Source organism: Silurus aristotelis, assembly GCF_946808225.1.
Source record: "Silurus aristotelis genome assembly, chromosome: 5".
Taxonomy (NCBI): Eukaryota; Metazoa; Chordata; class Actinopteri; order Siluriformes; family Siluridae; genus Silurus; species Silurus aristotelis.
Genome location: NC_139578.1, coordinates 26,693,972 through 26,710,929, shown reverse-complemented (window position 1 = coordinate 26,710,929; position 16,958 = coordinate 26,693,972). Strand labels below are relative to the sequence as shown.

Genomic DNA, 16,958 nt, shown 5'->3' with positions numbered 1-16,958 from the left:
AATGGTTTCTTCCATTTCCAGGTCACTCGAGAATCCCACACCGCCTTACACTCCTCGGTCCAGGCGCAGGTATGAAACCTTCTACACAAATTGTTTTTCATGTTGTTCATGCTTTTGTTTTCTGACTGATCCTCGTCTCTGATTGGGTGTTAGGAGTGTGGACACGCCGGTGGTGTTGTTACCGGATGCGCCTCCTCTGGAAGAGGATGTAGTCGACTCGCAAAACTGGCAGGAGACTGTTGAGCCGCATACCCTCCTCTCCCTCAGCTCGCGGGAGATCGACCGTCAGGCCGTCATATACGGTAAAAACCAGACTCGTCTTATGCACGTAATACAGTGTAAAATCAATCAACATTAATAAATTAAAACACAACAAACAGTAACACTTAATTTGCTACAAATCAGGAAGTCATATTTCATCGCCATGTGGAATCACATATTTTAAAATAAGCTTTTAAAATGTATAAAAAGAACATATCAGTCCAACCAGTGATACTGAACTTCACCAACAGGTGCCTTTTACAGATTTTCCCACAAGCCATTGCTTTCAATAACATCCCTGAGTCTTATTATATGATCTTCCTGGTTCATGGGCTCTGTGAACCAAAAAAAAAAAAAAACCTGCAGAAAACTCGTTTTCCCCATTTTCAGAGTTATTCACGACGGAGACATCTCATCTGCGGACACTCAGGGTTCTGGATCAGGTGTTCTTTCAGAAAATGAGAAACCTTCTGACCACCGAGGAGCTCGCCTGCATCTTCCCGAACCTGCCTGAGGTCTACGAGCTGCATGGTAAGTTTTTTTTTCTTAATAGTGTGGTGCACAGATTTATAGGGGAGGGTGCCAATACTATTGACTACTGCTGGCGTTATTAGTGTTGAAGAGGTCAGAGTTTGTTAGAGAACATATCTAACAGAATCATTTAAAACAAAGTGGGAGAAAATGATCAGTTCACATTTCAAGGCTTTTTTCAGAGGCTCCTGCTTCCTTCTGCTTCTCTTTTTGTCATTTATCTTGTTATAATACCACAAAACTAAAGCTAAATAAACAGAGATTGTTTGTACTTGACAAACATGATACACTGTGTTTTGCAATTAAATGCTTTACAGACATTAAGAGGTTATAAAGCTGGAATTCATAGGTTTGGTGATTGTAAGTTTGTTATATTTTATTCCTAATGATTAAGCCTGTGGAATCTGTGGCATGGAAAAAATTCCTGAGGTGGTATGAGGAAGAAACCTTAAGAGCAACCAGACTCGAAAAGGGAATCTTCCTCATTTGGGTGGCACCGAATGTTGACATGTTTAGATGCAGACCCTGCGAGGATCCCGGGCAATCTAGAGATGTTCCAGCGCCAGTTGGATCCCACAACATTGAAGGTTTCAGACTTTGGACTTCAAGGAACAACAACCTCCTAAAAAAAAATACTCAGAAACATTCTACATATAATGTTTATCATTGAGCACTTAGAGGGTCTGTCACGGAGGAGTTGGTGTTAAATCTATAATGATTTCAGATGATGAGGTAATTTATTGCTCAGGAGCTCCTGGTGCCACAACTCCAAATGCCTGGATAAGACTGTAAAAGGGACATTACTCATTATCACACACTCCGATGCTAATGATGTTTCTAACTCAATAATATAATTTTTATACTTGGACTTGTGACCCAAATAAGGATGGGTTCCTTTCAAGGTTTCTTTCTCCATACCATCTAAGGGAGTTTTTCCTCACCACGGTCGCCCCAGGCTTCATCATCGGGAATTAATACACATAATTAATTCACTTCTACGTACATTTTTTGTTCTATAATTTGTAGAGAAGAAAAGAAAGGAGCAGGAATATTGACCACTGGTACCCCACATTCATATTGTTTCATAAAGGTTAAAGTCACTGTACAGTGTAATCAGGGTGCAAGTAGGGACTTGGGCAAGGCTCGCTACTGCCGCATAACTATAAGGGAAACCCAGAATGTAACGCAGACACGAGGGATCTCTGGGATAAGAGACGGACCGCCAAACCACGATCAACAAACATGAGTGAACGTGTGAGAATGGGGAGACGACAACATCCACATATCTCAGTTCACCTCAACACTTACCCACGATCCCTCCAGATCTGCTCCTTTACTCAAGAAAAACCTATTAAGAAAATAAACACGTTTTCAGCCTCGACTTCAACACTGAGACTGTGTCTGAGTCTCGGACACTAGAAGGCTGTTGCATAACTGTGGCGCTTGTTAGAAAAAAAATCTGCCCCCTGCTTTTGTCTTTATTATTTGAGGTACCAACAAAGAGCCTGCACCATTTAAACTAAGTAGAGAATAAAAATCTAACAATGTTTCTTTGGTATGAATCCCATTATTGCTTCATAGGTCAGTAGTAATATTTTGTCATCAATGCGAGAGTTAAACCTGACTGTAATGGTGTCATTGTTTTGCAGCGAGTCTCTGTGAATCCATGAAGAAGCTGAGGGAATCTCCTATAGTCCAAGGCATCGGGGACCTCATGCTCGCTAGAGTGGGTGCTGTTCTTAAATAATAAGTAATGATGTTTCTCCAAATACGTTGCTTAATAATGTGTTTGTGTGTGTGTGTTAGTTTGAAGATGCTGCAGGAGAGGAATTTCTGGAGCAGGTGTCCCAACTGTGCAGTCAGCAGAGTCAGGCGCTGGAGCTCATCAAGAACAAACAGCGCAAAGACCCTCGCTTTGCTCACCTTATCCTGGTAAAACCTTGTGTGCAAAGCTTTGGATTTTGGCTCTCGGTTGTTTTTCGTCTCAAACCTTTTGTAGTGTGCACAAGTACGAGTCACATTTAATGTCCAGAACGGCGAATTTGACCGTGTCGCGTTTTGTTAGGAGTGCGAGGCGAGTCCTCACTGCCGCCGACTCCAGCTCAAGGACCTGCTAGTGTCCGAGACGCAGAGACTAACCAAGTACCCCCTCCTGCTAGATAACATCATCAAACACACTGAAGGTACGCACCGAGACACAACACCCCCATCTCCAGCCTTTATCACACACCAGGTCTAAAATACTCCTGTCCAGACGTATATCACCAGACGTCAGCTGTGAAATCATTTAAACATGCCCCACTGTGGCTTCTCCCATCCACAACACAACAACAAACATTGTGCCGTTTCTCCGCCACAGCCGGTTCTCCAGACCTGCAGCCGCTGCTGAGGGCGCAGGCGTGTTGCCGTGGGATCCTGCAGGCCGTCAACGAGGTCGTCCGGGAGACGGAGCACCGGCAGCTGCTCAGCCAGTACCAGCGCAGGCTTGATTTGTCTCCTCTGGAGAGACAGACCAACCCTGCTGCAGCACCATTCAAGGTCCCACATCAGCCATATGTCTCCATGTTCTAGGATCATATATCCATTATTCCGAGGGCTCACACCTCCCGAGCTTAAACTGACACCCTCGTTGTCTCTCTTTTATCTCTTTAGAATCTGGACTTGACCACGAAGAGGATGATTCATGAAGGTCCTCTTACATGGAAAGTCAGTAAAGACAAAGCTATAGGTAAAGATATTAGAGAAGGAAAAAAGTAATAATTCAAACAATAGAAATTAAGCATATACCGTCCCACACTATTTTTATTCATCGACCACTTTATTAATTTTATTTGCCACAGTTTTTCTGAATTGCTTGACTCCTCCCAGGTGGTCTTACAGCAATTACTATCACTTCATTCCTGAAAAAAGACTTTTTACTTGTCATGTACATCGAAACACTGTGAAATTCTTTCTGCTTATCCAAGTGATGTTAGGAAGTTGTTGACAAAGTACAGGGACAGCTATGATACAGCGTCCCTGGAGCACAGAGGGTTAAGGGCCATGCCAAAGGGCCCCAAAAGTGGCAACTTGGAGATCTCTTGAATAGTAACCCAGAGGTTAAACTGCTAAACTAGCATTTAAGAGGGAACTTTTCAGAACAAAGCCATGTGTTCCACTGGGAGATTAGTTTAGTCTTCAGTCACCTACTTTGGTAAAATATTGACGATATGTAAAATCATTCCTCGCTTATGATGTGTGTGTGTTTTAGAGGTGCAAGCACTTCTCCTCTCAGACCTGCTGGTGCTCCTCCAGAGAGGTCCAGATGACCGCTTGATCCTCCGATGTCCGTCACGCTCGCTGGGCGGAGTCGGGAACACGGACCATAAAACGCCATTTTGCCCCGTAGTCCGGCTCAACTCGTCCCTCGTCAGGTCGAACGCCACAGGTGTGTGCAAGCGTCTGTAGGTCACTCTTTCAGGCCGGGGAAATGCTCGTGTTGTTTGATCACTGTGTTTTGTGTTGTTCAGATAACAAAGCCCTTTACGTAGTGAGCACGTCTGAGACTCAGATGTACGAGCTGGTAGCCGGAACGTCCTCAGAGAGAAACACGTAAGTGCGAAGACTTTTGAATGTTTTGACTTCTGGTATATAACTAGATAACATTCTGGACAGAATTTTCCCCAAAACCTTGTTGCATTAAAGTGGCTGCTCACTTGGGGGTGCTGTTGAGCAAGAGCAGGCAGAATTCTCACCTGTTACCTCATCCTGATGGTCTGGGTTTTGCTGAAAAAGTGGTATTTTAGCATTCTCAGTCCAGACACGATGTTCAGATCGAATTATGTTTATGAAGGTCACATTCGCAGCGTTTGGTGCTTTAAGGTCAGTGGTCTTCAAACTTTTTTTTTTTTTTGCCATTCCCCACTTTAGAGGGTGGGGTGAAAATTGTCAAAGCTTCACCTGTCCATCACCCCAAAAAATAGTAATGAACTACTTTGTTTAAAATGTCCAATATTTTGGAATATCAAGTTGTAAATCAACATCAAATAGAATCAAGTTCAAAGAATAATGTAAATAAAAGTGTAGTTGTGTTTAGTATCCCAACTAATGTTGTTTTTTCATTTACTTTCGTTAATGACATAGATGTTTGAGTTTGCTTTAAGTGTAATTTTTTTTTATAAATGAGATAAATAAAAAACACACAAAAAATATATATATAATATATTAATCATGCTGTTCCATTTCACTCCACCTGTCATGTCTTTATCGTCCACTAGAGGGGGTTCATCACATTTTGAGAATCACTGGCATAGTCAAGTCAAGTTTATTTCTATAGCGCTTTTCACAACGGACATTGTCTCAAAACAGCTATGATGAGCAGCCATGGTGACTGTGGCAAGAAAAAAACTCCGTTAGATGTTATGAGGAACAAACCTTGAGAGGAACCAGGCTCAAAACGGGAACCCATCCTCGTTTGCGTGATATCAAGAGTGTAATTATAGTCTTTAAACAATACAGAACACTGGAGAGTGAGAACTAACATGAGCACTGGAGTGTAAGATTATGAGTAATGTCCTTTCCACAGTCTTATACAGTCATTTGAGGTTATGGAACCAGAAGCTACTGAGCAACTCATAAAATCGCAACATCTGAGATCATCACAGATCCAACACCAGCTTCTCCATACCACTCAAAGAGGTCTAATGTTAAAACTGCACATGATGTGGGATCCAAATGGCGCTGTAACGTCTCTAGATGGTTCGAGATGTTTGCGGGGTCGGCATCTACTTGTTTAAAGGTCGAGGAAGGTCCTCGTAATCTTCAGACTTCTAGAAATATATAACCAATAATACAGCAGGTAAAATATGACTCCAGTAAAAGTGTTCCCTTTACACTTTTAGTAAAATTACAAAAGTATTTGCCTTCAAATGTACTTAAGTATCCAAAGTACTATGATTTATTATATCTATTATGTTCATATTATCATTTGTTACAAGACTCTTGTTTAATCAAATATGTAAAATGACTATAATGTTACTCTCAGCACAACAACCAAATAATAGAATGATATTAAGGAGTCAAACACTGATCATATCTATTAAAATGATCATGAACCCAAAAACCTTTTCAACTACTTCAGAAAAAAAAAAATCAGGTCAGGAGTTTCTATTCCTCTATGGATGTTCTGCTTACTGTTGAACTGATGCTGAACTGTATGTTGGTGATGAGTAGGTTCCACCAAGCGCCAATCAAAAAAGCAGAGCGAGCGCTCGACTCTGATTGGTGGATCGCTGCGTTTGAACAGTTACGTTTTTTTTTTTATCACATAAATATAAAAGGCTGAACGACCGATTTCACAAAATATAGTTGAGTAAAAAAACATATTTGCATGTAGTGAAGTTAAAAGTCTCCCCAAATGGAAACACTTTAGTAAAGTACAGATACACAAAAAACCTACTTAAGTACATTAAGGGTTCATTACAATTGCAATTGTTGCCCCAATAAATAAAAAAAAATGGGATCAGTCGACTTTACCAGTCATATTTTCTTTTTCCTCAAAGTTTTACTACAAAGTTGGAGGCACACAATCATATTAGATGTTTTTGGATGCAGTAGCATTCAATTTTCCCTTCACTTGAACCTTAAGACCCAAAGAATATGTGGAATGAAAATTGGGCCAATCGGTTGATGACTTTGAAGAAACAGACCGTGAGAAAGAAGATCCATCCTTAGAAACCTGTCATCACGAAATGTTTATTTTTTTGTCACTGAGTTCATTTTTCGAAGTTTCCTTTCCTGTGCTCAGGTTTGGATCGACAGCATTGGGAAGTTTGAAGGAATTTTGGAGCGTGTCCAAGATGTTCTTAGTGCAGTTTGGAAAACGTTCTCAAAAAATGCGGTTCAGTGCTTCTGCCACAAATGTAATTGCATTACTGTGTTTGCACAGCTGGAAGGACCTGTTGGAAAAGACAATCGCATCGGCTTCTGAAGGCGCTACGCTCACTAAGCAAGGATCACCCGCTCAGTAAGTCACTCTAAACTTGTTTCCTGGGCGTTCTTTCCATAAAACTAGTTTCAAAATGCGAACAATAATCGTTCCCTTTCTTCGCGTCTTCTCCAGATCCTGTGTTCGACGGTTACACGACAGTCATGTCAATCAAGGTAAGCGCACCGCGACGTTCGCGTGAGGAATTCGCTCTTTTTCGGGCCGGCGTTTCTCACAGCCTGCTTTTCTTGTCTTCAGACGGTTTGCTTGCGGAAGAGACGAGTTCGGTGGAGAAAGAGTCACAGAGCGATGATGAAAGTGCTCTCGCTTCCAACACCCCAACCAACCAATCAGAAGCCTTCCTCCATCAAGAAGCCCACAATAACCTGGAACCTCGGCCCGAACTTTCAGACGCTGCTCTTCAGGATGGTGAGGAGGGGAAAAAAAATACAGTCGTCTTCGTTTATCGCAGTAGTCACGTGTCAAAACCGACTGCAGAAAAATAATTTCCGCGATAAATTGACGAAACTTCAGTCGTATGATGTAGATCTTCGGCATCCCAGCACCGCTTTCATTTATCTTTGTTTTGTGTAAATGTATGAGACACTCTGTACGGTATAAAATTAATAATTATATTTTTATTTATTAATTACCTTATTTTATAAAACTCCGTAAAAACAATTCACTATAAATGTAGATTTTTCACGATAAAATTCGCGAAACAAAATTGTTACGTGCCAAATTGAAAAAGCACAATAAAGTGCGACTTCGAGATCCGAAGTGCGATAAACCGAGGGACGACTTTAATGGACTAGGGCTGGCCGATTTATTTTTATTTTTTTTTATTTTTCGAATTTATTTCTTTTTTCAATTTACGTTTTGGAGGTATCGCAATTTTTTTTTTTTTTTTTTTTTTTTTTTTGTGTTGACGAACGCATCCAATCAAATACATTGTCATTACACTAATGGCAGAATAATTAAGAGAAAATATTGTCCGACCAGATTAACCGCTCACGTGCGAGACCACTCTATGAACGTCATTGAGGCGGACAGCTGTTCACGTCATGATAAAGAAAAGGCAGTAACGTTTCTTTTTGCTCTTTTGTCCGGATTCGAGAGGTCAGACATCGAACAAACTTTTACCAAATGCAAAATAAGCCGAGAGTCAGTCTCAACCGGTAGCTGCAGCACCGATAATTTCTTTCAACATTCGCGACAAAGACGGCAAGCTGAATGGGAAGAATAATGAAGTATAAAAAGAAATATAAAACCGCTCATTTGAATTTGCTTGATTGATTTTTCCGAGTTGACCGAGATAACGTTCGCGTTGGTTCAATTTATTTTCTCGCTCCGTGTTCAGAAATATTAGTTTACTTCAAATTGCATATTTGCTTTCATGTTTCGTTCAAATCTTATCGACATTTAACCAGAGAATTTGTTTTACAATCATTTACACCGTGTTGACCACTTAAAAATACAATTACAGTTTTAAGTTAAAGGAGTTACACATAAAAAATTTCAGTGATAGACAGGAAGTTGTGTTACTGTTTTTTTGTTTTTTGGAAAAAGCATATTCTTTTACTCCTCTTATAGTCGAGACCCTCAGACAATTAATCTTCAGAGACCTTGAAGATGGGTGGAGCCAAGATTCCGATGACACGCCTACAAACGAAACCGCCAACGAAAGAAGCCCGTTCACAGATCGCCCCGGATCAGAGGGGTCTGTGGGTAGCATTATTCAAAGCCCCATTCCAACGATTCATCAAGATCAGGTCGATGCTCCGCCCCAGGAGGTGGAGCAATCGACTGTTCAGGTCAAGAGGAAAGGTGAGCGCGGAACCGCTTTTCCCTGATTGGTTTAGCTGATTAATCAAAAAAAAGATTTTGAGAACTTTATAATACATTTGCAGACGAGCACATTTTGTGATGTCACTATGAGGGGGCGATATGCAAATTGATAATGTTTTAATGACATGCTAATCGAATTGAGGATGTGAATAAGTGTGCATCTGTGACATTTCGGTTCAGGTGTTCTGATGCATCAACAGATCCAGATGTTAGCGGACCAACATCTGCATTGACAGGTTTTTTTTTTTCATGTGTGGTCAGGCATTTGGGTGTACCTGATTTGCATATTCGTTTTTAATAAGGGTCAAAGTATAGAGAAAGTCCTTAGACATTTTAAATACATAAGACATTACATTATGAATCATGGATTTCTGTACATAGCGGTTTTTTTTTTTTTTTTTTTTTTTTAATAATGTGAAAAATTTAGATGTGTGTAATTTTCTTTTTTCTCCCCAATGTCTGTCTTACATTTTCCTACCTCTCTCCCTCTCTCCCTCCCTCTCTGTCTCTCTCTCTCTGCATGGGCTCAGAGCTGGCTATAATGAAGCTGATATGATCTTAATACACTTTTTCCTTGTTTTTCCTTCTCACCTTTCTGTAACACACACACACACACACACACACACACACACACACACACACACACACACACCTAATATTTTCATTCACGGTGGCTTTCTGCATTGCTTCGTATATATAAATTTCCTCTTCGTTTGCACAAACTTTGATCTGATTTTACCACACGCACTTTCATCTCACCTTCACGCACGTTTTACAAATGCACTTCCACACACACACACACACACACACACACACACACACACACACACGCGCGCACACATTGTGTCTCTTCCTGTCCTTCGTGCACAGCTGTGGGTGTGGTCTCTTCTTCTATTCCTGATGACATCCCTGATGTCACCTCCATCCAATCTTCTGAATCAAAAGGTGGGATCAATACACCGGATCATCCACAGATTCTAGATTAGGGATGCACTAATCTCTTTCTTCTTTTTTTTCTTTTTTCTTTTTCATCATTTAAAAAAAAAACAAACCAAAAAACGATTTTTTCTTTATTTCCCTTCCTTTTTATCTTTCTGTGGAGAAATAAAAGTCAGGTCAGTGAACCTCAGGCTTCCTTGAGTTCTACAGCAACCTCAGAACGCATCACGTGAAATAGTGTGCGATTAAAAATATGCGCGAATGCGACACGCATGCACGACTGGAGCAGCGCTGTGGCACACTTGCAAGAATCATTAAGCGGTAGTGAGAGCATTATTTTTGAACTCTCTCTCTTTTTTATCTCTGTCTTTAGACTCTGTATTGAAAATGATCTTGACTTTGCGGTGTGTTTGGGGGGAAACCTGTAGATCTTTGGGAAGTTCTTAGCTCTGTGCTATCTCTGTCCATTGCTTCTCTCTTTTGGTTTCTCTCATTTCATACCTTTCTCCTAGGGGCTTACCAATTCCTCATGGGCTCTCGTCTGATTTCTTGGCTGTATTGTCCACAGTTTTTCCGCTGCACGTTCAAGGACGAGCCCAAACAGCCAATTGAGCCTGAGCATGTCGTTTATTTGCCTCCACTGTAAAACAAAGACCAGAGAAAGAATTAAAAAGAGCATCTGCATCACTTCAGTACTCGAGCTAACTATTTGACCAATCAGCTGAATCACACAATGTTTTAACTTTTATAAAAAAAAAGGTTTTAAAATGTGTAAATATAACACCCAGTAGAGGTTGACTGGTCAATCAGGCCGTTTTTTTATTCATTTTTTTATTGTAAATTAGGCCGATTAATGCGCAGGAACATCTGCACCTTACAGACTCCAGCCGACGGCCAGTGAGTGTGTCCGTTCTGCGCTTGCGTGAATTCTCAAAAACCAGCAGGGGGCAGTAATGTGTATTTGCCATCCAAACCGAGAAACCGGAAGCGCTTGAACTGTGACGATATAAAGCGTGCACCATTACTAAGCTGAATAGCCAATCGGAGCTCTTTATCTCGCCCACGAGCTCCGCCTCCAATTCCATCTACTGAATCGGCCAATGAGCAGCCGTCTGACTAGAACCAATGGGAGAAAACTAAAGCCGACCGACACTCAAAAATCACCAAGTTCTTATCTTTCGTTCTTAATCTCGCCTTATACTTTTTATTAGTTAAATATGACTTTTGGAATGAGTAACAGTTGGAGAGAGAACGTGAGAACTTTTTGGAACTGTATTGTTCTTTAGGCTACAGGTAGACTTGGGGACCAAAACATGATAACCAGTGCACTGATTGAAGAACCTTCTGGTGTTCAATAAATGTTTAATTTAATTTAAATGACTTTCTGTATCACGTCTTATTAATGAACTTGTATTTAATGAGATGAACGAGTGGCCGGATTCGGCTGCTAGTTTGTTAGTTGAGATCAATTTCTGGTGTTTCCGGCGAGAACCCGTGCCACGTAGAGACGTAATTATTGCTACCACTAAAATCTGAGAAAACCATTCAATAGTGTCAGACGTAACCTTGTTTACGTCCTCGCTACGTCCCATTAATGTCCAGTGTGGAAGGTGTAGAACAAACATTATTCCCAGAATGCATTGCGGAATGTGGCATTAGATTTTAGTATTGGTATGAATGGGTCTGAGCAGAGCACTGAAGATCACATGTTTATTATAAACGAAGGTCTGATATGAGACTGGTATTTTAATGTGTAACTTGCGGTTTCGGCTTGTTCTCACGTCTCTGTCTCTAGGGAACGTGTTCTACCTGGTGATGCCCAAAGACCAGATGGGAGCTCTGACGGAAGAGAGCAGCACAGACGACGCAAATTATCCGAGTCCTTCAGAAGCACATGAAGCCGTATCACTATTCCCACAGCAAAACCACGAAGTGCAGGAAACCCCACACCGGTCACATCCAGAGGCGCCAAGTAACGACACGGGGCTCAGCCAATCACGGGCCGTCACGCAGCTACATGTGATAAAGAACACGGACGAGATTTTCCAGACAATGGATGAGCTGATGAAGAAACTGCACCGGCTCAGGGTGAACACACACACACACACACACACACACACACACACACACACACTTGCTTTTATTTCACTTTGTAATTAATCTTTAATCAGAGTATTTCATTTTATTTCTTTATTTTTACTCTGTGAAGGAGATCGAAGCCGACCATTACAGACTCGTCAAGAAAGAACAGAAGAAATCTCTCGTCAGGATGAATTCAGGGGACGTCTTAGACTCCTCCGCTTCTGTCGTCAGGATGCCATCTATGGACAGAGAGTCAGGAGACGGTAAGTGGGTCAAAGGGGAACCCTATACCTGCTCTGTCCATACCCCCTGTCCTCTTCATCTGCTCTGTCCACACCTCCTGTCCTCTACATCTACTCTGTCCACACCCCCTGTCCTCTATATTTGCTCTGTCCACACCTCCTGTCCTCTACATCTCCTCTGTCCATATTACCCTGTCCTCTACAACTCCTCTGTCCATACTACCCTGTCCTCTACATCTGCTTTGTCCATACTACCCTGTCCTCTACATTTGCTCTGTCCATACCCCCTGTCCTCTTTATCTGCTCTGTCCATACTACCCTGTCCTCTACATCTGCTCTGTCCATACTACCCTGTCCTTTACATCTGCTCTGTCCATACATTTGTTTTTTACATCTGCCCTGTCCATACTACCCTGTCTTCTAAATCTGCTCTGTCCATACCACCCTGTCCACTACATCTGTTCTGTACATACCCCCAGTCCTCTACATCTGCTCTGTCTATAATCCTTGTCCTCTATATTTGCCAATTTCAAACCAACTACCTGCATGTCTTTCGTCACCACATCCATAAACCATGAACTATGCTTGTAGTTTGGATTATACTATTTATATATATATATATATATATATATATATATATATATATATATATATATATATATATATATATATATATATATATATATATATATATATATATATATATATATATATATATACACACACACAAATTGTCTGTAAAGTGTAATTGAAATGTTTAGATGACTGACTAAGTTTTTTTTTCCTGCAGGGAAAGAAGGAGATGCCGCAGAAGCCGCTCAGCCTGTGTTGCAGTCCACAGGATTCTGACATCTTTCTCTCTCACACACACACACACACACAAACACACACACACATTTACACGCATATAATGTGCTGAAGGATTTTTTTTTTTTTTTTATAAACTCGCACAAAAAAAAAAAAAGAAAGGGACTGGCACATTTTAGTCATCTTTTACATCGTATGTAGCTCCTTCCTCCAATCCCAGCATGCTTTGCTCCTGGAAGAATCCGGGAATATGGTGTATGTTGTTCGTGCCCTGTGTTTAAGGAAGTGAAAGAAAGCGAGGACAGACGAAGCTTCAGCGCACAAAGGCTGGAAAGCAGAAAGATGAAAGAAGGAAATGAAAAAGTGAAAGGTTTTCGCAAAACGGCGCACGAGAGAAGGCGGCGAGGCGTAAAGTCGACTAGTGTAACGGACGGACGGTCGCGCTCGAACGGGATTGGCTGAGGAAATGACTCCGCCCTCTGAAGGAAGCCCCTCCCAGCACTTTACCTGCTGTATGTATTATATAATCCGTCTCCACGTTCAGGCGATCGTTCACCTCATCGGTCAGAAAACGAAAGGGAACTCCCGTATCTCTAAACGGGGTTCGTATCCCATAATGCACCTGTGTCCGCTATGACTGTGTGCTCCACCACTACTCGGCTTATACAATGTGTGTGTGTGGAAACACAAACTTCAGGTTGTTTTGCACTGTGGTCCCGAGTCCTAAGGATGTCGCTTTACTGTCGTCGTGTACCGTGTTGTAGCGTCTTTTTTTTTTTTTTCTTTCGAAAACGAACACCGTGCGAGAGGAAGCGATAAAAGGCGGTTCTCGGGGTGTGTTTTTTTTTTCGTCTGCGTTCTATCTGCATCTCTACGCACAACGTTTAACGCAGGACTTCATCGCTACGCCGTTCCTTGTCACTGGGGGCAACCTTTAGTGTGTTTTATTTGGAAAGGTGCAAAATATCACTACATTAACGGTATAACAGAGGTCCTTAGGGTCCAGCTGTGCACTTATAATCTGATTGAAAGTACACTATGCTGTCAATATCGCCTCCTACAGGTATGGCAGTGGAAGTTATTGCACCAGTGACATCGATAGGTTCGGTTTAGTGGATTTTTCCCCTCCTCTCCCTCTGGCGCACCACCACCACTGCTGCACACTACTGTATTGATGTTCATGCAGATTGTTACTGTCGAGGGGGACTAATTTTTGTTTAAAAAAATTAAATAAAAATGTAGCTTAACATGTTACCTGTGACGACTTTAAGTCTGCGTGGTGTACATACTGTGAAGTCTGTCCCTCAAGCTCAGCAAAGAACACATGAAGGGAGGCGATCCAGCCTGAGATCTGAGATCATACCGGGTGCGATCTTCCGTGACCCGAGATCAGCATTAAACCCAGAGTTTACGACCTGATTTTTTGACCAGTGATGGATGTCGGTGGGTAAAGTTCAGAAATCTGTACTGTAGAAGCAAATGTCTCATTCGTGGAGCTGCACATGATCTTGTAGGACTAATTCTTAACCAACACTGAGCTATGAGAGACGAGAAATAGACCGAGTTGGCCCCACCCCCATCTTGGAGTTTGGTTTGAATCTATCTAAGTGGGAGGGGTTTAATCAGTTATGACTCCACACCTTGAGTTTTATTTCAACTCAGTCTGGATGGGAGGAGTTGGATAAGCTCCACCTCTACCCCTGAAGTGTTGTGGGAGGAGCTGGATCCAAATTTAGAGGATTGGGAGTGGACAGATCTGATCAGATCTGACTCCACCCCCTGGACTTTTAGTTCAGTTTCACCTTCTCAAAAGGAGATGGAGCCAATTTGAGTGATGTTCCTAATCCACCCATGTATCAGGAGTTGGATTAGGTCTGACTTCAACCTCTTGGTAGGTGAGGAGAGCTGTATCCGATCTACCAAATAGATTCATCATCTAGATTGTAATGATGGGGGGGGTCCAATCACCTGCTGAAGTTCCTTCACACTTAGGTGGGTATAGTTGGATCAGATCAGACTTCATCCCCAGGCCCTTTGGTTCATTTCCACCCTAGGAGGTTTATTTGGTTGGAGTTTCCGATCTATCCAGGTAGGAAGAGCTAGATTAGATCCAACTCTACTTCTTGGACTTTTGCTTCTGCAGGAAGTGGTGCTTTAGTATTTGTTTCATGGTCAACCATCTAATCGTACTCTTGCTCACAGGACATCACTACAATCTTGTGCTTAATGCCACTAAGAAACAGTATTTAATGCTAAGCACAACATCTACCTGAGAAACTTAAACATGTAACTGAACACTGATGTCCTGATGAGGGTTCTGTAATCGGTTGATCAGTAACCTGAGTTCTGCCCTTGTTGCTCAAAGATGTCCATCACTGAGAAAGATCTGATTTGCTTAAATACTTGGTTAAACCTCTGTAGTGTTTAGCCTTTAAAATGTAACAAACAAAAGGGAAAAGGAAGGTGGAGAAAGGTGTATTTTTCCACTGCTGAGGTTTATTGTGTGTGTCTAACTACTGTGTAACTCAGGTGGAGAAATCTTGACCCTATTTCTCTTCTTAGCTTTAACTTATGCACCGTTTTTTTCATCTCACTTTTTTTTTTATATATACTTTACATTTCAATCCTCCCCCCCCCCCCCCCATCCCTCTCTCTCTCTTTTTTCAGCTCACTTGTTCACGGTTTTTTTGTGTACAAAATTGAATGCACGATGTTGGGGGGAAAAAAGCAACCTGCAAGAGCCAGAGCTTGTGGAAACTACTGTGTGCATATGATTCTTTATTCTTTTATTATTATTATTATTATTATTCTCAATCCTGTTTTTTTTTTTTTTTTCTTTCATGTAATATAGACAACACACTTGTTTTATAAGTTTTGTTTTATGTAAAGCTCTAGTTATGACTTGGTTTTATTTTATTTCATTTTATTTTTTTGTAGATATGGGACAAATTAAATTATTTTATCTCCCTGTTTAAAAAAAAAAAGTCAGGATTGTTAGCTGCACAGAAGGAAACTGTATAAATGATTGCGACTCATTTGTTTTGTGATGTAAAAAAGTTTCAAATAAATAATTAAAATGTGTTGCAGTTATCAAAGCTACGCTGAGGTGATGTTTTTATTTTGAACCACTGCAAAAAAAAAATACATTTAAAAATACATTTAAAAAAATTCCTCCAATGTCCATACTATAATATGATCTATTCTTGATTCTGATTGGTCAGAAGGCCTTGATGACCTTGGTGCATGTATGGTGGACTCTTCATCCTAGTGTTGTCCATGCACGTCAAAACATGACAACAAAATAGTCACTTTCACTCTAGCAGCAGTCAAATCTTAAAATCACAACAGTGCAACTATAGTAATGATCCAGTTATATAAGGGCAGTATATGATTAGTGACAGCGGATGTAGGACGTTTTGGAGACAAGGTGAGGGAGGTGAGATTGAGATGGTTTGGACATGTGCAGAGGAGGGACATGGGGTATATCAGTAGGAGAATGCTGAGGATGGAGTCACCAGGAAGGAGGAAAAGAGGAAGACCAAGGAGGAGGTTTATGGATGTGGTGAGGGAAGACATGCAGGTAGTTGGGGTGAAAGAGGCAGATGTAGAGGACAGGGGGGTATGGAGACGGATGATCCGCTGTGGCGCCTTCTAATGGGAGCAGCCGAAAGAGGAAGAAGATATGATTACTGGGCTGCTACAAAATATGGTAGTGATGATGGCAAACCATAAAAATCTTATCCTAAGTTATATGAGGGTTTATGTATTATTGATTGTATCTGTGTCCATATCAGTCTATATCTATTATATGGACAGTATATGTCTATACTTACAGTGCCTGTGAAAAGTTTGGAAAATCAGTCTTTCGTGGTTTTTAGATACAGCATGATGCATCAACAAACTTGGAAAAAGGTGAAAAGACACAACAGCTGGACAATGAATGACTGGAAAAAAGTTGTGTAGACAGATGTGTCCAAACTGGACATTTTTGTGTCTAAGAGAAGAACTTGTGTAAGACGGAGAACAGGAGAGATGATGTTTAGTAGACTGCCTCACCCCCACAGTCAAACATGGAGGTGGAAGTTTAATGGTTTTGGAGCAGGGAGGGTTGAAGACCAGGTGAAAGGAAAGCCAACATGGCTACCGTTCCTTTCTTCAAGTCTGTGGAGTGAAAAGAAATGTTCGATTATACCAAAGATTAGATTAAAATTTAAGTTGTCATGGTTCCTTTTATATTCAATTTAATATTAACAAATAAATAAATAAATAGAAAACATAACTGT

The 16,958-nt window shown here is 41.1% G+C and overlaps 1 protein-coding gene across 8 annotated transcripts in view; it reads left to right on the top strand.

The window, feature by feature from the left end:
• arhgef11 (Rho guanine nucleotide exchange factor (GEF) 11) overlaps window positions 1-15,659 on the top strand; it is a 39,505-nt gene extending 23,846 nt beyond the window's left edge. For 4 of the 8 annotated variants that reach the window (XM_083542581.1, XM_083542579.1, XM_083542582.1 and 1 more), the window contains 18 exons: window positions 22-69; window positions 154-302; window positions 652-792; window positions 2,442-2,518; window positions 2,599-2,724; window positions 2,858-2,975; window positions 3,152-3,330; window positions 3,445-3,520; window positions 4,043-4,219; window positions 4,302-4,383; window positions 6,719-6,796; window positions 6,893-6,933; window positions 7,016-7,186; window positions 8,351-8,584; window positions 9,476-9,550; window positions 11,340-11,632; window positions 11,754-11,889; window positions 12,659-15,659. In XM_083542581.1, coding sequence (XP_083398707.1) covers window positions 22-69; window positions 154-302; window positions 652-792; window positions 2,442-2,518; window positions 2,599-2,724; window positions 2,858-2,975; window positions 3,152-3,330; window positions 3,445-3,520; window positions 4,043-4,219; window positions 4,302-4,383; window positions 6,719-6,796; window positions 6,893-6,933; window positions 7,016-7,186; window positions 8,351-8,584; window positions 9,476-9,550; window positions 11,340-11,632; window positions 11,754-11,889; window positions 12,659-12,717 — 2,260 coding nt within the window. In that variant the 3' untranslated portion in view covers window positions 12,718-15,659. The other 4 variants (XR_014533826.1, XR_014533827.1, XM_083542583.1 and 1 more) reach the window with 4 other exon arrangements.
• The last annotated feature ends 1,299 nt before the right edge of the window (window positions 15,660-16,958 follow it).